Source organism: Pan paniscus, chromosome 13 (genome assembly GCF_029289425.2).
Source record: "Pan paniscus chromosome 13, NHGRI_mPanPan1-v2.0_pri, whole genome shotgun sequence".
In the NCBI taxonomy this organism is placed as follows: Eukaryota; Metazoa; Chordata; class Mammalia; order Primates; family Hominidae; genus Pan; species Pan paniscus.
Genome location: NC_073262.2, coordinates 37,695,357 through 37,720,925, shown reverse-complemented (window position 1 = coordinate 37,720,925; position 25,569 = coordinate 37,695,357). Strand labels below are relative to the sequence as shown.

The following is a 25,569-nucleotide window of genomic DNA, read 5'->3' as shown; positions in this document are numbered from 1 at the left end:
AACAGCTAAGTGTTCTATAAGTATTTTTTTGTTATTTTTGTCACTGCAATTATGATTGTTATTTCAAAGTGTCTTTCATGGCATTTGCATATGCACCTGCCTATTATCACATTATGGAAAGAAAAGGTAAGAATGCAAATTAGCCTTTGCTGTTAGTCTTTCATTCATTCAATAGATATTTATCAAATGAATCTGTGCCAGATATATCTGATATGTATCATGGTAAGAAAAAGAGGAACAGATTCTACCATGCTGGAGCTAAATAAACAATAAACAAAGGGGGAATCCTAATGTGAATCACAACAATCACGTACATGTAAAATTACACTAGTATTTTTGGTGATGTTTTCTAATATAACCTCACAAAGTCAAAAATTTTATTAGATATTTATTGTATTAAATATTTTTAAATGCTACATTTTATGTAAAACTATGTTACTTTTGAATTCACTACCTTTGGCTTCACTTACATTAGATTCTGGTCGGTTTTTACTTTTTGTTTGTTTTTGGCAGATATAGTTTCATAGGTGGTTTCTCCTAAATTCATTTTGTAATGAGTGAGCTCTTTCTTAATTTTATTCTCAAATTCCATGTCTCAACAATCATTTCAGAACTTATCTCAATGGTACACATAAGTTATTCTATCAGAATTATGAAAAGCCTTCATCAGAAAACTCTTTAGAATATTGACAAGATTTGGGAATGCTTGAAAATTATTCAAAGCCTAATTTGATATGTGAAGATTTTTGTCAAACTGGGTAATTGAAAATGTGTCCAAGAGAAATAGCATGTAGAATACTTTTAAAGCTAATTAAAACATTATCTGAATTGGGACTAATTGGCTTTCAAAATGGAATGTATTGAGGGCTGAGATGGTAATACTAAATGCTTGAAGGTAGGCCTCATCTCTAAAGCAATTTTTTAGTGCACACAAAAAAAATATCAGTTTTTTTCCTGTGACTTATAGTTCAGAAATTCACTGCTTAAGGCAATCCATCATCAGCCATGAAAATATAAGATTTTTAAGATGAGGCTGAGGCTCTTTAATATGTGAAAACATGCACTGAGTCTTGAGGATGGCTCCAGGACAAAACCAAGATGCTATAAAGAGAAGGGTAAGGAACGAACCACAAATGGTGTAAAATTATGGATCAGGAATCAAAGTAGAACTAGAATACTTTCCTCGATAGTTGATACTGGATAAAAGTTCAAGGACAGGAATGTTGTTCAATTCAGGCCCAGATTTATGGCATCTGCCACAACAAAAATTGTTCTAAATTGCATAAGGTGATGTCTGTATGCTAAAAAAAAAAAAAAAAAGGTTATACAGAAACGTTGTCAGGTATGTAATATTTTGTAAGCCTAAATTTGAAGGAAGCTGTAAAGTCATTTGAAATACACTAAAGAATATTAATATATTGGGAGCACACAACCATGTAACCTTTGGTCTCAACATTTTCTGTGGCTTTTAAAATTTATATTTCATTGTTAGGTAGCTAGCTAGCTAGATATCAGGTAGGTATCTGACACATATTCTATATATCTGCTGTTATGTATTGCCAACTTTCTCCCTCCATTTGCACATTTTATTAGTAGCAGATAATTATATCTAATATAATGTTATATATATTTATAATATATAATAGTATATATATGTTATAATATGTACTAAATTCAATATTAGTATTAACTAACCTGCATAATATATAGATTATATATTATAATATATTGTCATATTAAGTTTATATTAGGTCATATGTTATATGTATTATAATATGCTATACATATTCTATATAATTTAATAGTATGATATGGTATATATAATTTATATATGTGGATAATCATATATAATGATACATGATATATGAGATTATTCATAGTAAGATAAAATTAAGTGGCAAGGCAGAGAATTGATCCCCTTATCCCTAGTATTCTCCCTGTTGGATTGGGCTGCCAAAACAGACATCAATAAACCTGTTTTCAAATCTTGCTCATGGTGCTTGAAATCTCAGCCAGCTTTAGCACCAGAATTATTCCCATCCTTGTTTAAATCAAAGTAGATAATGGCTACTGGGTCGTGACAAATGGCAGGTAGAGTTGGCTCACAGAGCCAGATCCTGGAACACTGAGCTATCAGGATCACCCCAGCTGTTTCGTTAGCCCCATAATGATATGACTCTCTATCTTATAAGCTTGAAATTGTTAGAATCTACTTACTGTGTTAGGATAGAGTTCTCACGTTCAGAAGCCATGAAGCCATAGGTAAAATTCAGCATCTCATTTAATAATAATAATGGTAATAAATTTTGTTCTGAGATTGATTTTTCATGCCAGTGTGTTTCAGGTGGGAGGAAAAGAAATAAACTAATAAGTTGAAGGCTTTGATTCTAGATAATAACTCTGTTCATTTTTGTGTTAATGGCAGTATATATGTTTTTCTCATATACCTTGTTTTTCTTTCTGGGAAATAAAAGCATTTAACATTGTCACCATGCCTATTTATGTACTTTTACCTGGATTTTCTTTCTGTCTACCATCTTCCTTATGTTTACAACATCAAGTTGCTGACATCAGATACCTTTGACAAGTGGAAATCGAACTATTAAAATAACAACATTAACTCTAATAAGCATCTCTAGCTGGTATGTAATAAATATACAAATCATAAAAGTCATACCTTTGGTAGAAAGTAGAGAGAAAGGCAAGCATTTTTATTTATTATACTTTAAGTTCTGGGATACGTGTGCAGAACGTGCAGGTTTGTTACATAGGTATACACATGCCATGGTGGTTTGCTGCACCCATCACCCCGTCATCTGTATTAGGTATTTCTCCTAATGCTATCCCTCCCCTAGCCCCCCACCCCCTGACAGGCCCCGGTGTGTGATGTTCCCCTCCCTGTGTCCACGTTTTCTCATTGTTCAACTCCCACTTACGAGTGAGAACATGTGATGTTTGGTTTTCTGTTCCTGTGTTAGTTTGCTGAGAAAGATGGTTTCCAGCTTCATCCATGTCCCTGCAAAGGACATGAGCGCATCCTTTTTTTATGGCTGCATAGTCTTCTATGTTGTATATGTGCCACATTTTCTTTATCCAGTCTATCGCTGATGGGCATTTGGGTTGGTTCCAGGTCTTTGCTATTGTGAATAGTGCTGCAATAAACATACGTGTGCATATGTCTTTATAGCAGCATGATTTATAATCCTTTGGGTATATACTCAGTAATGGGATTGCTGGTCAAATGGTATTTCTGGTTCTAGATCCTTGAGGAATCCCTACACTGTCTTCCACAATGGTTGAACTAATTTACACTCCCACCAACAGTGTAAAAGCATTCCTATTTCTCCACATCCTCTCCAGCACCTGTTGTTTCCTGACTTTTTATTGATCACCATTCTAACTAGCATGAGATGGTATCTCATTGTGGTTTTGATTTGCATTTCTCTAATGACCAGTGATGACGAGCTCTTTTTCATGTTTGTTGGCTGCACAAATGTTTTCTTTTGAGAAATGTTTGTTCATATCCTTTGCCTACTTTTTGATGGGGTTGTTTGTTTGTTTCTTGTAAATTTGTTTAAGTTCCTCGTAGATTCTGGATATTAGGGCTAATATCCAGGATACAAGCATTTTAACAGAAACTTTTCTCATCCTATTCTACAAAAGCTGCAGATTCCCAAACAGGTTATATGAGTTCTAAAACTGTGATAATCAATTCTCCCTAGGGGAGGAGTCATTTGAAATAAGTGATTCTGAAATGCAAAAAGAGATGCTGGCCTGGAGAGCTCTGCATGCCCTCAGTCATGGGAGGAAACCTGTTGATCAGGAAGTTAAGACACTATAGTACATTTTAAAATGATGACCGAACGAAGATGACCACCTAGTAATAGTCTTTATTTTCTTGGAAGACCACTTGAACTCCTCTTTAAAGCTTGTAAGAAGTCCAGAGACACATTTTGCAAGGATTATGTTAAGACATTGGCCAAGTTTGTTATATTCTTTATTCTCTTAATCTTTGTGAATTAGCTCTTTGACTACTTTGAATAAGTGGAAATGTTTTTTCCAAATTTTGAATATTTCTTCTCTAAGATACTGAAAGCAATTCATCAGAATAAGGCCTAGGAAATTATGCATTCCTTAAATAGGTTTTTAGATTAAGCTATGTGATAGGCCCAGAAGTACATAAAGATAATGAAATTCTATTTGCAGTGTCAGTGTTTCAATATTTTATGAAATTAGCAAAGCTTTATTATATTTTCTGCCTGGGTACTCAATTGAATAAAAGGCATAATAAATAAGAATTCAAAGGCAGAATTTTGTTGAGGGGGAAAATAAATTAGAAACAGTATTGCAGTCATGCTCATATATATTTTATGAATTTCATGCATTCTGTATATGAAAGTTTGTGAATATATGCTTGTGTTTTAAAATATAGATTAACACTGAAAGTTTTAATATTTTTCTGTTTACATACTTACTGCTTTGCACACATAAGTATAAAAATTCTGCCGTAAGCAGTTGTCAGGGTATCCCTGCCCCCTGCCCCCCACCCCCCACCCCCTGCATTATGATAACTGAATAGTGAAGAAAATTGAGGAATATTTTCTAAGTTAGAGAAACAATATTGCATTCTCTAACTCTGGGGCTTTCCTTATTTTCAGGCAAATTTATCACACACGCTCTTCTTCCATCTCTTCATCTACATTTGGAAGAGTGGATAGAAATTAGTTTTGACAGGCTTGAGATTTTAGGTACACTGATGAATAAGGGAAATGGAACAGAGTCCCTTTTCCATGTTGCTGAAATTATAGGGATCCTCTCACTGCCTGGCAGTAAACACAGTATGATTACTTCTGAATGTGAAACGGGTGCCGCATGGTGCCGAGATGTCCAAGGATGGATTTGGCACGCTCGGCAAAGATCCATAAGTCAGCTCAGCATTGGCTGGATGTACAAAACGGGTTGGCAATTAAACTTTCATAGTTTGTGAAATTTCACAGCGAAAGAAAATGTGGTTTCCTGAGTTTGGGCTGATCTCCACAAACTCGAATAAGTCACATGAGGCCAGATCTGTAAGCACAGTGATACATCATAGGCTCCAGCTGCCAATGCCAGTGCTCATAGTTTTAAGGATGCTCAAATATCACTGTCTAGGTTAGCTGCCTAGTTGTCTATGGGCAAGTTTGTTCCTGTATCTTCTAAGAGATATATGTAATGCGGATTTAGCTCTTTTGTGATTATTCAACTCTCTTCTCTCTTGGCACTTTCAGTCATCTTTTTCTTACCTAAATGAGAGCCCCTTTTGCAAAATTTTCCCTTTGACATGGTCATCCTTCCATCCAGAATTGTTTCTCAACACTCCCCCTGGAGGAATTGTATACTGATGGATATTACCTCAAGCAAAAGCTAAATAACAGTACTGGACAGGTAAACCCACTGCCAAAGCAAGCATACTGACAATCAGATGGTGCCTTGCAAAGCTTTGCATAAATGCCTTTTCATATGCCCATTATTTTTTACACTCTTCTGTACTTTCTTCCTATGTTGGCGTAGTTTTTACAGATTTGACTGTATCTGCAAGGAACTTATGGAAAATCTAAAGCCATTAATAGAGATTGGTAGACATATGTCATTATTATTACCAACACATAGTGAACACTTACTGTGTACCTGTTACTTTAATCTTACCTCATTTAATTATGATGTAATTCCTGTGATGTATTGACAGGAATGATTATTTACATATTTAGATGAAGTAGCCAATGCAAACTTAGAGATGAAATAACTCACCTAGAGACACCCAACTTAGAATGGCAGGCTAGAATTCAAACCCAGGTCTATCTGCTTGTAAATCAGTGCCTTTAGCAGTATTCATAGCAGTAAAACCTTGATCAAATATATTGATGGTGATACATTTCTAGTCATTTAAAAATTTCCCCAGTTTGTGCTAGCTCTATGGAAACCAAAAACATCTCAGATGCTAAAACATCTGTTCAGCTCAATTATGCTCATTTCAGTTCAATTAGCATTTATTGACTACTTACTATGAGCCAAGTAATGTTCTAAGAAGTGGGGATTCAGAAATACATAAGATACATCATTTTCTCTGGCCAAGGAGGTGATATAATGGGTTAAAGACTTAAGACATTATGCAACCCTGAATTTACTGAGCAGCTGTTTCCCTCCATTTGTTATGTCTCAGGAAAAAATGCATGTGTACAAATAACCTAATAAGTGCAGTTTAACTGCCTAGAAAAATTAGAAAATTATTCTTTTAATCAGTAGGCCAGTTAGAATAAGATAAATTATCAGAAATATCTAATGTTCTTAAATTGCTTCCAAATAAACTATGCCTTGCAGGCAATAATTGTCAATATAATTATTAATGATATAATTACAATTTGACCTCTTAAGTAGACATCCAATAAAATAATCCTTATTTCATGGACATGTTTCTTTTTTATTTTAATGCAGAGGAAAAAGGAGTACATGTATTTCAAATGTCTGTATTCTTCATCTTTTTTTACTCTGAGCACACAACTTGACTTAAATATCACTATTATTGTTCTGAAGTGTTGAGGAGAATTTGACAATGATATAAAGTGATGTTTGGATTTTTGAAACATTTGCTTAAGTTCACTCCTTGTGTTTTGAAATATCTCAGCATATATTTTATTTATATTTAAATATATCTTAAGTGAAAGTGTGGTTTCTTTCTGAATTATTAGAGATTGGCTAGAAACATGGCAGTGCCAAATTGATTGTTGTAATAACTGGTAGGTGAGTTTGGGGAAGATAGACAAAGTACGGTTTATTCTTCTTTAGAATTCATTCAATTGCATAAAGGCATTAATATCAGTCTTAAGACAATACTAGAAAAGTATACTACATTAAAGATAATTACAGTAGAAATCTATACATTCATGATATATGCATATCATTAATTTAGGTGTTATTATTTACATAAATTTCCAACTGATGTCAGCTTGGCTTGAGTAAGAACTTTGGGATTATGCCTTCAGTATTTATTCTTTCCCTATTCTGTTTTTCTGATTGTTATCTTTCCAATATTCATGTGAAGATCTTATTTTTTACAGCTGGTTGGTTTTACTAAAGACTGAACTAAACTTTTAACGGCTCTCTGTTTTCTGTTTGGAGCACAAAACTTCTGATGAGTGAGAAACCTATTCTAAGTATTAGCTTCTATGCTGCCTTGTCTGTGGTATTGTCATACTTTTTTTTCAACTGAGTTCGTGAAAAAAAATAGAAAATTGAGATACATTCCTTATTCTAAGGTCTTCATTAGTTTGCAAGATTTTGATGAAAAAAATATAAAGCATGATTCTCCCCTAGTTCACCACTGCAAACTTTCAATGTAGTTATGTGGTTTGTTGTTTCATTGTACTTCTTCAATATAGTACAAAACTAGTCATTAGGCCCCTGCCATGTTCTGCAAAATTGAATAGGAACAGTTTAATAGCCAGGGAATCAGGCATGGGAAAAGACATCAAGAATGCCTTTTAAAGGGAAACACTGTGGTTATCCTCTGAGAATTACACAGTCAGTGATATTTGCCTGCCTTAAACTGTTCTGTTTCTGTAGATTTGTTTTCCCAAGTACAAGAATTCTTAGATGTTGATGAGCTCTACAAATTTTTCATAAATTCCAAAATGTAGAGGATCCAAAGACAAGAACTGGCAATATCATGGTTGCTATAATAGCAGGCATATAATTCAGACAAAAACAGAAGAGGTTACCAACCAACTCAAGAAAAAGGCAAGCTCATCTTGCTTTTTGCATACTTTATTCAAAGTCAAGCTTCCTAGAGGCCTGAGCTGAAAAATGTGTTAGAGTGAAAATGGTTTGCCATGGTCTGTAACTTTCAATATGTTACTGTCACAATTATATCATAAAAACTATTAGGAGCAAATACTGTAAAAGCAAAAGGTTGCTTATGCATTAAGTAGACTAAACATCTTTCCCTTTACTTCTCATTTACTTCTTCATCCAAAATTTATTGAGACCTACTATGTGGCTGACATTGTGCCGGATGTTTGCACAATGTTATAAACAACAGTCTCACCTTCATCATGGTGCATTATACTAAATGGATACTAAATAATGTTTCAGCCACAAGGTAATTTTCATTGCATCATACAGGTTGACAGGATGTTATAGTGCTAGACTCTCAGTTGTTACTTCAGTAAACATTCACTATGGAAAAATTGTGCTATAGAACTGTAGGTGAAAACTAGTGTTGGTGTTGTATACTAGGACACACTGGTTGGAGAATTCACTCTATCCAAAATTATAAAATTATATGTTCTAATATAGAAGTTTCAACTCTCTTTTTTTGTGTGTGTGCATAGAGCAATGTATTTTCTGTTCCTTCCTGAAAATTTATATTTTTAAATACAAACTGAATACAGCACCAAAGCACTATCTATACAGGAAAAAGTTAATAAGATGACTTCAGCAAAATTAAAACTTTTTCTCTGCAGAAGACACTGTTTAGAAAATGGAAAAAAAAGACTGTAAAAGGACATTTTCAAATCACATGTGTGACAAATAATTTCTTTCTAGAATGTATAAGGAACTTACAAAACTCAACAATAAAAAAAAATCCCAATTAAAATAATAAGCCAAAGATTTGAAAAGACTCTTCACCAAAGATATACAGATGACAAATAAACACATGAAAAGATGCATCATTAGTCAATAGGAAAATGCAAATTAAAAATACAGTTTAATAACACTACACACCTATAAGAATGACAACAATTCAATAAAGAACAGAAAGAAACTGGTTATACCAAGTGCTATTAAGGGTGTAGAACAGTTAGAGCAATGTAGAACTCTCAAATATTGCTCATGGGAAGGCAAAAGAGTGCAGCCACTTTGGAGAAGAGTTTGGCAGTGTCTTATAACATCTACACTTGCCATACGATTCAGCAATTTCACCCTTAATTATTTACCCAAGAGAAATGAAAACTTGTAGTAATCTTGCATAGCAGCTTTATGCACAATCGCCAAAACCTGGAAACAACCCAAAAGTCTTTAAGCAGGAGAATGAATAAACAAAACCTGCTACATCCATACAATGCAATGCTATTCAGCAACAAAAAAGAATGACTAATTCATAGAGACAGTAACATGAATGAACCTAAATTGCACTTTGCTGTGTGAAAGAAGTAAGACCTCAAATGATACAGACTGCATCATTTTTTATATATATGACATTCTGGGGGAGGAGGGAAGCAAAACTATAGGGACAGGTGCCTTCTCAGTCGTTCCAAAAAGTTAGAACTGGCTCACGCCTGTAATCCCAGCACTTTGGGAGTCCGAGGCAGGCGGATCACGAGGTCAGGAGATCAAGACCACGGTGAAACCCCGTCTCTATTAAAAATACAAAAATTAGCCAGGAGTGGTGGCGGGCACCTGTAGTCCCAGCTATTCTGGAGGCTGAGGCAGGAGAATGGCTTGAACCCGGGAGGCGGAGCTTGCAGTGAGCCGAGATTGCGCCACTGCACTCCAGCCTGGGTGACAGAGCAAGGCTCTGTCTCAAAAAAAAAAAAAAAAAAAAAAAAAAGAGAACTGATGGGGAGGGATTGACTACAGGGGGACCCCACAAGGGAACTTTTTAGTGGTGATAGAACTGTCCTGCCTCGTCAGTTTGGTGATGGATACGAGACTGTGCATTTGCCAGAACCCATAGAACTATACAACTACAAAGAGTGAATTTTATTGAATGTACATTGAAAAGCTATGTGTGATGATAAATAATGGAAAAAAAGAAAATAGGCAACTTTTTCTACTAAGAACCTTAATGAAGTTTATGTTTTTTGACTTTGTTTTTCCATTTCAAGAAATCTATTCTTAGGAAAGTAATCAACGTGTTATGGTCAAGAATATCTTTGGGGTGTTATTTATCACAGAGAAATTGAAAACATCTTAATTGTGCAATTATAGTGAGGTAGTTAAATAAATTACCTTACTTTTCCCATGTACAGACATTAAAGTTATGTTTCTGAAGGTTAATTACAGAGATAAATGATTATTCTTTAGTGATGTGTTACCAATTTACTCTATTGACTTACCCAATCTAACTTAAAAGTTTTGATTATTCAACTATTTAAGAACCTTCTAGATAATTTGAAGTACTTTGTAAAGGTATACCTCATGTTGAAGCTGGTCCAGATTCTTTTCTGCAGAGCTAGCTAGACAGCTAAATGAAATGAGTAATATTATTTCTGACTTCATAATCCTTTCAGTTCCTCTTATACTTTTCTAGCTAAGACAAAATTAGGATGAGTAAGAGACATAGTATCTTTAACTCAAATCATTTTTCTATTTGGAATGTCCTTTATCTCCATTTTTACCAATAATAAGAAAACCACATTATGTATAAATAGTGTTTGCAATTTTCTAAATATTATTTTCTATTATCCTCTTTGATCCATCATCAAACCCAATAATATAATCAGAAATGTTAGTACTGCCCTTTCCTCCACTTATGGCAGGTATCTTAGGCCTAATAAGCTTAATAATTTTCCAGCATCACATTTTGGTAAATGTCAAAAGCAGAACTGAAATCCAGACGTCCCAACTACTCATCAACTATTCTGTCCATTATAATGCACTGTTTATTTGCTCCAATGTTTTCCTTTTGAAGAAACATTTCCTACATTACAGAGGTCACATATTCATTTTATTATTTTATTCTGGATTCATTTTTTGAAAATTATACAGAGTTTTTCTGCAAAACTCTCATGAGAAACAAGGTTTCCATATTAAGTGGATGTCATCAGATCATATTTTGAGATGTTGCAGTCTGCTTTTTTCTTGTATACCTTCGTGGGCAAGAAACCCTCCCCCTGTTGATTTCTGAGGCATGCACTGGAAAAATTGGGATAATTATACCTCAAATACAAACCTACAGAAAAGAGTTAGTGCCACAAAATGGAGCTCACATCAGAGACAATAATTCTGAAAGTCGGTAATTCATGTGCAAGAGCCAGGCGTATAGAACAGTGCTTTGTAAATCCCACATAGCTCCCTTCAAATATCAAAAAGGAAGGCCAAAGGACTAGAGTGTAGAGCATTAGCATAAGCCTGGATCCCACATTGCTGGCTTCCTGGGTCAGAAAGGAGGAGCCTGGGGAGGATGTGGAGAAGATAGTAGATAGTGAGAGTCCCTGGCCTCTCTCATTCTGTGGATGAAATACTGGACTGAAGAAATGACAGCTATGGAAATTTCAGATAGGTTAAAAGGAAACTGAAAGCAGAGAAACTGCTTCCCTGTGTTTAGGCACAGAGTGGGCCTGAGCTAACTGCTACCCACCCTCCAAACCAGGTCTCCCCAGGCCTGTTTTATCATGTGGGGATAGTCCTGAAATTCCTGAGTGTCCCTGTATGGGCTGTGGAAATGTTGACTGCTCCAGGAAACTAGAACTGGCTTGAAGTCAGGTGTAGGTGGCCGTGAAGTATGTGGACCAGAAGATAGGAAAACTGTGTCATGGACCCTAGAAATTCACAGTGGCTGCAGGTGCGCTTTCAAGACTAGGTAATAATACACAAAGACCAATTTGATGGCAATAGCTCAGTTGAAGAACCAGCAAAATTCACACAACATGTCCAACATTGTTACATACATGTTTCTCTGACCCTTGGCTGCTGCCCAGAGAAAATGAGAAAAGAGACAGAGGAGAAACATTGAAAACCTGAGATTGAGTTAAAAATGAAATATCGAGTTTTACCATCCAGTGCTAAGTTACTTTAAATGGATACCTTCTTACCCTGTTCTCACCCACCCTGACTACCAAGCTGAAAGGCTTATCAACAAGTTGGCGTTATTTTTAGGAACAAAAAAAGCCAACATTTTTTTCCTGCATTTTAGTTATAGTAATTTTCAAACTCTTTACACAAATATAAAATAGTGATTGCTTCCTCCTGGAATGTGTGACTGGACCCCCTCAATGTAACATTTCAGCACTGATGTGGTTTGAATTTGTGACTCTACCCAAATCTCATGTTGAATTGTAATCTCGAATATTGGGAGGAGGGGCCTGATGGGAGGTGACTGGAACATGGAGGCAGATATTCCCCTTGCTCTTCTCTTGACTGTGAGTTCTCATGTGATGTGGTTGTTTAAAAGTGTGCAGTATCCCCCCACCCCCGCTTCCTCCTAACTCAGCCCTGTAAGGTGTGACTGCTCCCCCTTCTGCCAATGATGTAAGTTTCCTGAGGCCTTTCCAGCCGTGCTTCCTGTACAGCCTGTGGAACCATGAGCCAATTTAACCTCTTTTCTTTATAAATTACCCAGGTAGTTCTTTATAACAGTGTGAGAATGAACTAACACAACCACTAAGACATTTTGTTAGATTTTTGCTCGATTTGTTGTTTTTGAGCAACTGCAGTTTGCTCCTAAATCATAGAGTCTGTTTCTGCTCTTTCACATCTCTTCTCACCTTGAGTAACACATAGTACAGAATTCGTTTACTAAAGGTGTGATAATACTTACATTTCACTGACTTTCCAGTGGATTGAGCCTTCTGTAGCCAGGTACATAAATTGTCCTGAGAGAGAATAGAACGCTTGAGTATCTGTAGAGCATCATGATTAAGAAACATACTCTGACTAGGTTGTCCATGTCCAAATTCAAGCTCCACGATTTACTTGTGTTTGTTCCTACACAGAATGTTTAACTTACCCAAGACACAGTGCCTTTATTAATAAAGATAGTTCCCACATAGGACTATTGTGAAATTTAAATGAATTAATATAGGTGATTTACTTGGGGCAGAAACTGACATCTATTAAGTACTATGCATGTGTTTACTGATATTAACGCTTTGAGGGTTAAATAAGCTAATACTTGTAGGACATAACAGTATGTTTCTGAGTACATCCTAGGTGATCAAATTGTTAGCTACTATTATTATTATCATTATTATTATTTTGAGATGGAGTCTCGCTCTGTCGCCCAGGCTGGAGTGCAGTGGCGCGATCTCGGCTCACTGCAAGCTCCGCCTCCCGGGTTCACGCCATTCTCCTGCTTAGCTACTCTTATTATATTATTGTATGTTGAAGAACTTTGTATAGCTACCCAGTTAGGCTTCTGAAACAAACAGCTCACTTGCCACATGGATGCAATTTTAGCTAATTCCTGGCCTTTGTAATCATGTTTATTTGGAATTTTTTTTTCTTATTCTTCATTTATTATTGCTATTATTTCTTATCTAAAGTATTTTCTTTTTAATGTCTCTTTTGGGTTTTCCTCCCATGTTCATTTTAGCCTTTGCTCTATGTTCTCTTTCTTTACTTCTATCAGTTCTTAGAACTTCAATGTTTTTCACTTTGTGAGCATCTTTACATCATTATTATATTTTTTGCCTGTGTTTGTGTAATTTAGCTCATCATACATTGTACAGTTTTTGCTGAATCTCCCTACTTGAGTCTTTACTTATGTGGCCTTGTATTCTATCACTTCCTCCCATCTCTTCATTCTGAACTGTCTTTCATCTACTCATCTTTTCTATGTTGGAAAAGCATTGTTCAATTCCACCCCATGCCATGATGAAGTTCCAAAATAATCAAGGTGCCCACTCTTCTGGGCTTGCTCCCCCAGTGCTAGATTTACTGATGAGCTGACAATGAATTGTGTAGAGTCCCTTATTTATGGTTTGGTATTATCTAAAAGTAATGTAAAGAGAAAGATATATGTGAGATATGAACCAGAAGGCAACACAACCCCAATGGATAAGAACTGAGCTTATTACATATTGCAGATCTGCTTTCCAAACCCAGCTCAGACACTGGCTGTGTAAGGAAAAAACTTTGAGAAAGTTTTTTAACTTCTTCATGCCTCAGGTGTAACAATAGTGCCAAACTAATGATATTAATATGAATATTCAGTGAAATACTGCATGTGATGTGGTTAGCTAGAGTTTAGTCCACTCTAAGCTTTCCCAAATATCAGATGCTATTGTTATTTTATTGCAGTTGTTGATGTTGTTTTTGTTATTATAATATTTGACATTGAGTTTCTTTATGTATCTTCCTGTATGTGTAAGCTAAATAGACAAATATGCTTCCAATTCTGAAATTAGCAAGCAGAGACATTAATTGTGTTGTTAGCAATATTAGGATGTTGTTCATAGCTTCTGTTTTGCCCTTAGCTTTTGTTCCATATTTTATTGATTCTGAATATAAACATTTCCTTAGCTGGTTAGGGTCTCAATCCAGAAGTGGCCAGGGGCTACTTGCTTTTGAGGACATAATATTTAGATTTTAAAAATGGAATTAAAAGCATATGAGTTCCACTAAATTTGCTACTTACTCTGTTGATATCTTACTCAGCTGTGGGCAAGCATTTAATCAAGGTTTATTGGCATTCTTTTCTTAGATTTAAATAGGACATAAAATTTTATGACATGTAGAGTATTTTCCATAACTGTTTCATTATTTTCCATAGTGTAATAGCATACAAGAGGAAATATCAATAAAGTACCCAGTATGCATTATTTTTGGACGAGTAAGGTAGTTTGAAGTTTGTATCATAACAAAATGTTGGTCTACTTTTCAAATTACACTGTGGATTCATGGTTGTCTAGATTTTTTTTATTTTCTTTTTCTTTGTACTTTGTTCATATCTTTATTTTTTTCTTTCTCTCTTTGGACACCTGTACTCTAGGGTCAGAAAATAAGAATTATAGACTATGCTGTTTGTTTATTTTTATGAAATATAACTGCTATTTATATTTTATTTTTAATTGGTATATACATTTGAACTGAAAAAAAGAAACATTCTTAAATGATCTTGAGTATATTCATATGTTAAGAATCTTTGTTGTGTCCAAGTGCTTTTGATTCTGCTGGGAATGGGCAGGTATTAGAAGAGTAGTGTGAACTGTAGCCAGAGCCTATTCATCTGGCTATCTATGCCACAGCCCCCAGAATCACCAGCGAGCAAAATTGAGTGATAAATATGACTCCAGAATTCCACTCCTAGATGTATATCCCAAAGAAGTAGAAACAGGTATTCAAACAAGTATATGCACATGCATATTCATAGCAGTAGTATTCATAATAACCAAAATATGGGAACAGCCCAAATGTCTATCGACAGATGAATAAACACATTTCAGTATATACATACAATGGAATATTGTTCATTCGTAAAATGGAATGAAGTTCTGAAACATGCTGTAAGGTGAATGTGCCTCCAAAATACTATGCTTAAAGAAGCCAGATGCAAAAGATCACAAATATATATAAAATATTCAGAATAAGTAAATTCATAGAGACAGAAAGAATGTAAATTGGCAGTTTCCAGAGGCTGCGGGGAAGAGGTAACAGAAACTGCTCAATGCGTATGGGGCTTTACTTTGGAGTGATTAAAATATTTTGTAACCATTGTGAATGTGCTAAATGCCACCGAAATGTTTACTTTAAAACAGTTAATTTTATGTTATGTGAATTTCATCACATTAAATTATTTTTCAAAATCCCAAGTGACACGTCAAAGCAGCACCATTTTCCATTTTTCCAGAAGCATAACGGGTTTAAATACGTCTATTCCATGAGGAGAGAACAGGGAGTTTGCTGTTATTGATCCCAGGGAGCCTGTTGAGTGCTGGGAATAATTTTACAGAGTCTTTTTGAAAGATGAATTCAATTTCCCTCTTAAATATATTCCATTTTATTATGACATTAGATTATCCGAGCTTGTGAAAATCACTTTTAATGGCTAAGCTTCTGAACTATGTAGGGCTTTATTTTCCATGCTTGCCTGAGATTTCCATGGTCTCATTGATCCATCCAAGAAAATAAAAACAGGAAAGCATAAATGTTCCTCTTCTGAGATGGGTTCTGTCTGCACAATGGGAAGATAATTATACCAATGTATATGGGCAGATGAGGTTATTTAGGCTCAAGTGCTTTATTTTTGGCTCTTAGATGGTTTAGATTAGCCAACCATGTCAATAAAAGGATCTGTATAATTATAAGTTTTTAAATATTTTATGTAAACCAATCTATGAAACTGTTGATTGTCATTTGTACACAAATATGAATAGTAAAGCAAGTGCTTTTCATGGCTGTGACATAAATATCTAGATTTCAGATGAAGACCATTTTTTGTGGTATATGTCTTTGCAAAGACATTTTTTAAGGTTCCCCTATATTGAGAGCTCACCATGTGTTAGACACCTTGATATGTATGTTGAATAAATGAATCCTAATCCTTAGAATAGCTCTAAAAGGTAAACATCATTATTTGATTCCTACAAATGAAATAATTGACGTTCAAAAATGTTAAGTGATGTCCTTAAGTGACTAAATGTTGGTAGCTACAATTCACCTTAATACACTTAATTGAGTCTGGCTAGACACATTGCAGCTGAAACCTCACTGTGCAGCTGGTTTTTTTTTTCAAGATTTCTTTTAAAATAACTCCCACAGGAATTACAGGATGCTTATGACTATTAGTTTTGCTTCCCTAAAGTTCTGATCTATTTGTTCCCTTTTCTGAATTAGCCTGTATAGCCAAACTACCAAAAGGTTGGTGTTGGTGGGAGTATTGACATTAAAGTTCACTGAGGAAATAGGTATATCAGCTTATAAAAAAGCTGAGATTTTAAAAAGTATTTGAGCACCTGAAGTGAATACTGAGAACAGTGAACATAATGACAGGGAAGATGGTAAATTTGGGTCATGGGAAACCTGAGTAACTGGGAATTTAAGGAAGGCAGAGATACAATAAAACTTATGTTTCAGTCTGGATCATTTGGAATTTGATGTCAAATAACTCCTCCAAGATAGTCTTTCTCTTCTCATCATGCACCTTCAGTATTAACTATCTTCCAGATACCTCGTATTTTCCTACCTAACCTTTGCTGATCCTTCCAACGCCTGAAATACCCTCCATCCTTGCCACAAATTCTCAGCCCTTTTATTTCCATTATTGGAGGGAACCATGCCAATCCACTGAATCACTAAAATATTTTATGTTTGAATCACGCAGTTGCAACTTGACATTTACTTTTGGCCTTGGTTTTACTTTTATGTGTTAATAGCTCATCTTCATCATTAATCATGAGCTCTAGAAAGATAAGTAACAGTGAGCCCATCTATTTTTATCCCATCATATGCCTTGGACATAGTATTTACTCATCAAATAGTAGTTAACAATTTCATAATTCTTTAATGTAGAGTTTTCTCAAAGCATACTCATAAAAGTACCATTTCTGAAAGAAAGAGAGAGATGCTCTTCCAAAAGGATGGCCCTTGATCAAATACAGATGAAAAGCACTACATCTCATTTACCTTCTAGGAAACTTACAATATATATTGGCATTTTCAACACTGAGAAATTTTTCAGTAATGAAACAAATGTTACTATTTTTAACCCAACACTCACCACCTTTCCCCTTACTTTTATTCATAAAACCCCTACAAATATCTTGTTCCTCAAAATGTTTATTGTGAGACATAACTTTAAAGTATTTTGTGCACAGATTATGTTAATAATATTCACAAGTGTGAAAATTAAATTTTGATTAGACGTAGGTTGGGCCTTTTGTTTGGCCTGCCTGCTTCTATACTTGTGAAAGTGCTGTATTGGGTGTGTGTGTGTGTGTGTGTGTTACACACAGTGTGAACTCAACCTGGAAATAGATTGAGACTGAAGAGAGAATTATTGGAACTGGTTTTTCAGCTTGATTATCTGCTAGAACGTCTATTACTTCTCATAATATGCTTGAAAAGCTTTATTTGTACCTCAAGGGCAATGAGCCTGGCCTCATTTACAAATATGAATGCAGATATTAGCTGTGCACTATCTTCTCCTTCAGGCAGTCTTGCTGACTGTCAGCTTGTTTTATTGACTTCCTCAGAAAAAGAATATCCATCTCCTTGGAATTAGACACAGCACGGTTAATGGGAGAAGCAGAAGTTTCAGAGTCAGAGGGTTCGGATTTGCTCCCCAGCTCAGGCCTGTGTAAGCATGAGCAAACTTTCCTCTCTGAGCCTCTGCTCTGAGCCCTCATCTATGAGATGAGATGGATCACACTTGTCATTCAGAGTTTCTTGTGAGGACTCAATAACATATGCAAAGCCTGAATGATATATGCAAAACACAGTGCCTGGCGCAAGGAGATGTTCAATAAATACTAGTCCCCTTCGCGTTTATTTTTTTGTTTCAGCCAGATCATGACAAGAGAATTTCAAAGCCATAAAGTCATACAAACAAAACCGCCTCTCTCCTATAGTTGCCATTTCATGTTTTATGTTGTTATTTCAAACAATAAATGACGTCACTATTCTTTGTGTCCTCTGTTTTTATGAGGAGACTGTGAATGAGGGAAATAGTAAGAGTTGAGTTATTATCTATAAAAGAGGAATATTTGAATTCTACTAATAGGAAATAAATAACATGAGAGTTTTAATTAACCATTGTAGTCATTTGAAATATTTTTCCATTACTTAGAAATTATCCCTTTAGTCCTAACATCTGTTAATTATAAAACTCCATTTTTTTATAGTTTCCGAAAAATCATGTTCTATGATATGGTATCAAAGGATTGTAAATAGTATTTACAGAAAGGCACTGAGGCAATAGCAAAATTGAGGATCCTTGACATCTGGTGTGTTTGTGCCATATTTTTGAGTATAGTTATTTTTTGGTTTAGCAATGCATTAGATTATTCAAGGGGGAATAGTAAATGTATTAGGGAGAACTTCAGACTGGCTGTCAACTTTATGTCAACACGTTATATAATTTTAGCCACAGGTCCATTTTCATTTTAGTTTCAGATAACTTACCACTATGAAAAAGGAGAACAAAACAGTCATTGTGTGATAATATTGCATAAGGTTGCACATTTGGAGGTGAATGTACCCAAAAGAAAACTAGAATTATAAAATTCCTTTTAATGTAGTAGATTAGAAGGCTCAACATAAATTGTGGTTTTCAGGTGAACGGACAGCTCTGACTTCCGTTTTGAAGAAAAGCATATACTTGTTATATATGGTTGTCCATATCACATCCACCACGTCCGTCTTTAGCCATCCGTGGCTAAATTGTTTCTGAAAGAAGCCAACTTTGTCTCTATGAAAGATTACAAATGGCAGTTTTGCTGTAGTATCTACCTTTCTAAATGCCAAATTATCTCCTGGCAGTTTTTTCTGATGTAAATATTGTGAATGGCTGAAGAAACTATCATTTTTGGGGGGGTACTTTAAACTGAAGTAATAGATAAAGCAGTGAGCCTTGATTGTGCATTAATCACCAACTGTCTTGATCTTATTGATTGTAGGAGAAGATGTATCAGGGAGTCTTTGCCCAGTTCCCCCTCCTCCTGAGAGGAAGGCTTGTGAAATTCCCTGCCGAATGGACTGTGTGCTGAGCGAGTGGACGGAGTGGTCATCCTGTTCCCAGTCCTGTTCAAATAAAAACTCAGATGGGAAACAGACCAGGTCAAGAACTATCCTGGCACTGGCTGGGGAAGGTGAGTAACAGAAAAGGTTTTCACTTTGGATTCATTAGCTCAATTATTATCATTTTTCTTCATTGGTGATAGAGAAGTTTATATGGAGGAAATAGTCACACATAGATGATATCTCTATTCCCTGAATCCAGATTAACAGTTTCATTTCCCTCTATGCTTTTTGCTTTGATTCTCTAGTTTAGCTATACTGGGTTAACCCATTTACATGAATTGCTTTACCACATACCTGTGTATGGGCCATGGCAATCAGATGGATGTTATTTTTCAGAACCCTTCTTAGACAAGAAAGCAGAATTTGGTTGATACACACCCAAACCAAAGATAGCTTGTGCAGTTGGGAACATAATTAGACTATGTTTAGTAAAAAGAGCTTCAAATTAATAATCAGGAGACATGGCTTCTCAACTGGGAACTGCCACTAACATCTGCAAGCTTCTGCAAACTACCTGATCCGTGCATGCTGGCATCCTGTCATGCCAGCATTCTGCAGGAGGGGGGCACAGCATGGAGGCTGTGAAAATGGCTTTGATGAAGCTAAAAAGTGCTATGAGAATATAAGCGGGTGACATCAGAACAAATTAGAGGAGCAGCTGTTCCTGTAATTTATGGTGATGGTCTCTGTCTCCAGCACACGTCATTTCTTTCATGCCCTCCCTTGGCTTTTTCTGCCCATGGCTCAGTTAGAACAGCAGGACAGCATGGCCACTGGCTGTGAGGAGCTACTTTTTAAGTAAGTTTCTGTTCTTTGATCCTGCGAAATGGGGCCAGGGTCAAGATAAATGAAGATTTTCATATTCTTAAAGTGAAGATGGTTCCTTCTCTTTTCTTTTATATTTCTGGAAGGAGTGAATGGGAAAAAAATCAAGAATAACAAAACCAAGGTCACAGATCTTGGGCATTTGGGCCACTGAATAAACCATTAAAGTGTAGAAGAGTAGGCAAAGATCGATGCTTTAGATAAATACCACTTTTTATATGGATATAAAAATGTGAGAAAAGGACAATAATGAAATTGGATTGTCTGACTCATCCAAGAGTCTATGGATGCATATATGTCTGGTCTTCCTGCCAGGGGATAGCACATTGTCAGGTATTATTTCAGAGTTTAAGGAGGGGTTTTCTTCTCCAAACAAACTTCAACAGATATTTCTGGATTTCTCAAATTGCAGTGAAATGCACTGCTTGATAGAGGATAGGTGTCTTAAAATAGTTCTCTTAGAAAAATAATGCCTCTCTTAGGAAGACCGTGCTGCATAAGGGGGGTGTGTGTGTGTGTGTGCTCATTCAAGATAATATAACTTCGAGGTCATAGACTATTCTAACTGGCTAATACATGAATATAAGAAGCATAGAAATATTTTTTGAAAAGCAGGTTTCTTTGGAGTTTATCTCAGAGATACATGCTGCAGTGGTGGGCAACAGAGTGTGGACTGCTGCTTGTTATTTAGTGGAAAAGAGTGTACAATATTATCCTCAGGTGTTGCTTGGGACAAAAATCCCTGTTCTTAGACTGAGAAGAACAGTGCAGTGGCTCAGGTCTTTGGAAGGCTGTGTCAGCAAAGCTGTCTCTCTAGACCATTAAAGCAGCAGAAACAACAAAAACAAGAACAGCAACCACTATGTATTACCTTTTGTTCTTATTTTTGGCAGGTGGAAAGCCATGTCCCCCTAGTCAGGCTCTCCAAGAGCATCGTTTGTGTAATGACCATTCCTGTATGCAGCTTCACTGGGAGACATCGCCTTGGGGCCCTTGTTCTGAGGACACATTGGTAACTGCCCTTAATGCAACCATTGGCTGGAATGGAGAAGCCACGTGTGGTGTAGGCATTCAGACTCGGAGAGTCTTCTGTGTCAAGAGTCACGTGGGACAAGTAATGACCAAAAGGTATTTATTAGCCTGTTACTGAAAATGCATTTGCTTATTTCATGTTGAGTATTTTTAGTTGAAAGCATTTATCAAGCAATAGATATTTCTGGGTCTCTGATAGAGTAAGAGGGTTTGTTGTTGCTGTTTGACCATTAAAGATTAAAACATGTGCCTCAAACAAAGATAAACATGGTTATGATATATATCACTGGTGCATTTATAACATGTATTAATATATCAGTTCTTGGATAAAAATGAATAGTGTCCACAAACATTGAATGCTTTTGAATAATCAAATTTTCTAGAGCTGATCTCTGTATTTTTTACTCTTCTCAAATCACATAAAGACGAGGTCAACATAAAGCTAGGTTCTGTGCTTTGAAATATAGGGTTGTGTCTTACTCTTCTTTAGACTCCACAGATCTCTCCTGCATTAAATAGATACATCCATACAGCCATTCTAATTAGACTAATGAATCCATGCCCCCCAGAAGCTTACAATCTCATGCATGTTATACTCTATGTACATGGAGATATAAAACTTTTTAAAGACAGTAGGAAAATATGGGCTTGGAAACTAGGATATAGATGTCAAAACGATCAAGAACAACTGCAAATGATTGGAGGAAAAAAAGTAATTGACTAAAGAACTGGCTGTGGGAGTTTTATCACTAGACCAAATGAGGAGATGTATGTTTTCCTAAAGTCCCTGTGGGAAGGCTGGTAAAGAAGAAAACAGAAGGGCCCTATGCATTATAGAGAGACTTGTGACTGGTCTATCTGGAAAGATTCCCAGTGGCCATATTTGGAGACCCCACTCCAGGCACAGGTGTAGGCCACTAGGATGAGCTGGTGCCAGCTGTGGTCTAGTGTCATAAGCTAGGCAACATACAGTGCCTCCCCAGGAATTTTCAAGCTGGGAGAATGAAACTCATTTATTTTCTGTTCATCATACTCTAAGCATATGAGCTGAGAGTTGCCACAGACAGGGTCAGGTCTGGTGGAAAAAGTAAAAGGAGAGATTCATTCTGATGCTCAGGAAGAAACAGATATGCAGTTGGAACAAATCCTGGCAGCACTGAACCGTGGGACTGTCCCTACTGACTACACCCTGCCTTCCATGGCAAAATATGAAAATACATTTGATGTTCTGCCTAATTCAATTTAATTTGTGTTTCTCTCATGGGCAATGGAAACACTGAATAATTTCATCTGGGGAACCACGGTGAAGGGCTCTGGGCCTGATCCACACTGTCATGGAAGCCACTTTGGCCATGTGTAAGGAAAGTCACCCAAGCTCCGTTATGGGAAATGAACTGCTTACGGCAGCAGATAGAGTGCAGACTGGCAGACACTGCCCAGAGCTTGTGTTAGAGCATTTGATGAGCGGGTGGTTTTGCAAATACACATGAAGATGTGTATTTGCAAGTCGTACTGTGACTTGAAGGGAAGCATAGCCTGGAACACTTGACCTTTCTCTTCTCCTAAATGTGGCTCCCAGAGTGCTGGGATTGGGTGTTCTTTCTTGTTCCAACCCTAGTCTAGCACAGCATCTGGCAGGTAGTTAGTATAAACATTTCTGGAATTTATGAATGAGCTAAACCTATATGTAGAGGAGTGATCGGTTTGCCAAGGATTGGATATGAAGATCAAGGAAAGTGTATGTTTATCTTTTGCTTCAAGAAAAACATATTTAATCTCCCATGATAAATTTTGTTAAAGGGTACTATCATGAAAAGTAGTGAACATGTCATACATATGACCTGCTCTTTTTAGCTCATAAATACTGTTTTTGCTCTAGAACCTAACTCTACATTATTAGCAGTGTTCTTGGAAATGTCAGCTTGTATCAGTTGTATTTTTCAACTTACCTGGTAGCCATAGCAGCACATGGATTGATTGGACCAGTGAATCAATGGAAGTTATAGACAAATATGGACAATAATATTTAGTATCACCTGCTTCAGGTGATAACCTAAGTCATGAGGTTATGGTAAAATTCTGAAAGTTTTATAAAGGTGTTACGCAGACGTGAGAACTCCTTTTATCTGAGAAGGATTGAAGCCTAGATAATGTTTATTTTTATGACCTGAATTTTCAACTGCTTTAGAAAGATTAGAATGAATATAAAAATAATAATAAGTATGGATTAGATGTAGGAGTAACCCTACATAAAATGCAGCAAACTATTATTCTTTATAGTGATGAAAAATTTTAGCATGCCTGAAGCCTGATCTCCTTTCCACAAAGCTTTTCATCTTTGACCCACTATGACAGGAAAAATCCACTGGACGTGAATGTAGCTTGTTTATTTTTTAGCAAAGGGGCATTAGAATTGAGACTGATACCAATTCCATAAATTATCATCATATTTTAAAGGGCTATTCGGACAGAAAAAGTTGAGTTATATGTTCAAATCAGCATCTATTTCTTCTTGTATCGTCATTATTACTTTGAATCACAGTTTCCTGAAGGTTTCTGAGCACATCAGCTTACTCAAATGTTAAAGAGGATTTGAGAAAAAAATCACAGGAACAGAAGTTTGTAGTTTAAAACATAATTCATAATAAGCTAATATGCATTTGTTTTAAAATGTACATAAGTGAGACTAAAATATTATTATTACAGTAAATCCTCTCCAGTTTTGCTGTGGTTTACCAACACAGAAAAATCAATTGCACAGATGTTTTCCCTAACATACACACACAAATATAAAGGCATTGCTAATGACTTTCTGTACTGTTAATGAGGCTGGAGACTTAACAACCTAGTTTTAATTCTGACTGTATGTCTCCAAATAATCCTGTTAAACATGAGCAGCCTGCATTGACTTTAGTGAAATTAATTAAAATTCTTGAGGTTAATGAGATTAATTGAGCTAAGAAAATAATACCTAGTGTCCAGTGAAGCACCCAAGGAGATTATCAGCAATATAAAGTATCCTTTGCTATGCCTCCAGAAATATATTTTTGCTCTTTTTCACATGAAAGTCATTGCAGTGGGAAAAGATCCCCTGTCATATATGAAATCTTTGGGATGGGGATAGAGAAATGGAAAGGAAGAAGAAAATATCCCAGAGAAAGAGTGGCCTTCAGAAAACAGAGAAGGACGCATGTTTCCATGGAACGTGTGGTTCAAAATAATGTTATATCTCTAAACCCACTGCACTGAGAGGCATAGAGTTTCTCGCAAGTTCTTGTGTCCCTGGGTTGGTGTTTTGGTTTCCATGTAATTGTACAGGTGAGACTGTTACCATTGTACGAGTAATCAAACTGATCATATCAGAAAATGAGAGCTAGCTGGGAACAACTGAATCAGAGTGAGAGCTTGTTGGGATCTTCCTGAAGTTGTGTTCGGTTTTGTTTTACTATTCAATGCTTTTCTTTCCCCGGTGGCAGTGTACAAAAAATAATGATAATAAAGATTGAAAACACATAACTCAAAGCCTTTCAAAGTTCCTGATAAGGTACTTTCTGCTTTTAATGTGAAAACAACTGGCATTTTGTGAGATATAGCCATAAATAGCTCCATTTAAACATTTAACATTTAAAAGCTTGGCAGGTTTCCCCATCTAGCTGAGTGAGATGAATACATCAGTTCCTGGGTCAGATGACTAATTATGGAGGTGTAGCTAAAAAATGGCAGGTCTTTGTAGCTCAATGTGATGTATTTCAGCACAGTGCTTATAAGAAGCTGAAGCTAGCTGGGCGCGGTGGCTCATGCCTGTAATCCCAGCACTTTGGGAGGCCGAGGCAGGTGGATCACCTGAGGTCAGGAGCTTGAGACCAGCCTGGCCAACATGGTGAAACCCCATCTCTACTAAAAATACAAAAATTATCCAGGAGTGGTGGCAGGCACCTGTAATCCCAGCTACTCGGGAGGCTGAGGCAGGAGAATCGCTTGAACCTGGGAGGCAGAGCTTGCAGTGAGCTGAGATGGCACGCCATTACACTCCAGCCTGGGCAATAAGAGAGAAACTCCGTCTCAAAAAAAAAAAAAAAAAAAAAAAAAAAAAAAAAAAAAAAAGCTGAAGCCTACAGTGAGGCCAAGAGACAAGAGTTATAGAACATTCCAGTGCAAGTCCAGGAAAATATATTCATTGAAATGGAATTCATTCCCTTTTATGGAGAGCATTGCTAATCCAAAATCAGAGTATTACATGAAAGCAGGAAGTTAAATTTTGACAAAAGGCAAGGG

General features: G+C 36.2%; 1 protein-coding gene across 1 annotated transcript in view; it reads left to right on the top strand.

The window, feature by feature from the left end:
* Window positions 1-25,569, top strand: part of THSD7B (thrombospondin type 1 domain containing 7B) — a 914,353-nt gene that overhangs the window by 447,399 nt on the left and 441,385 nt on the right. Inside the window, exons 8-9 of the mRNA XM_024927960.4 lie at window positions 19,314-19,505; window positions 21,156-21,390. Coding sequence (XP_024783728.3) covers window positions 19,314-19,505; window positions 21,156-21,390 — 427 coding nt within the window. The remainder of the gene's footprint in view (window positions 1-19,313; window positions 19,506-21,155; window positions 21,391-25,569) is intronic.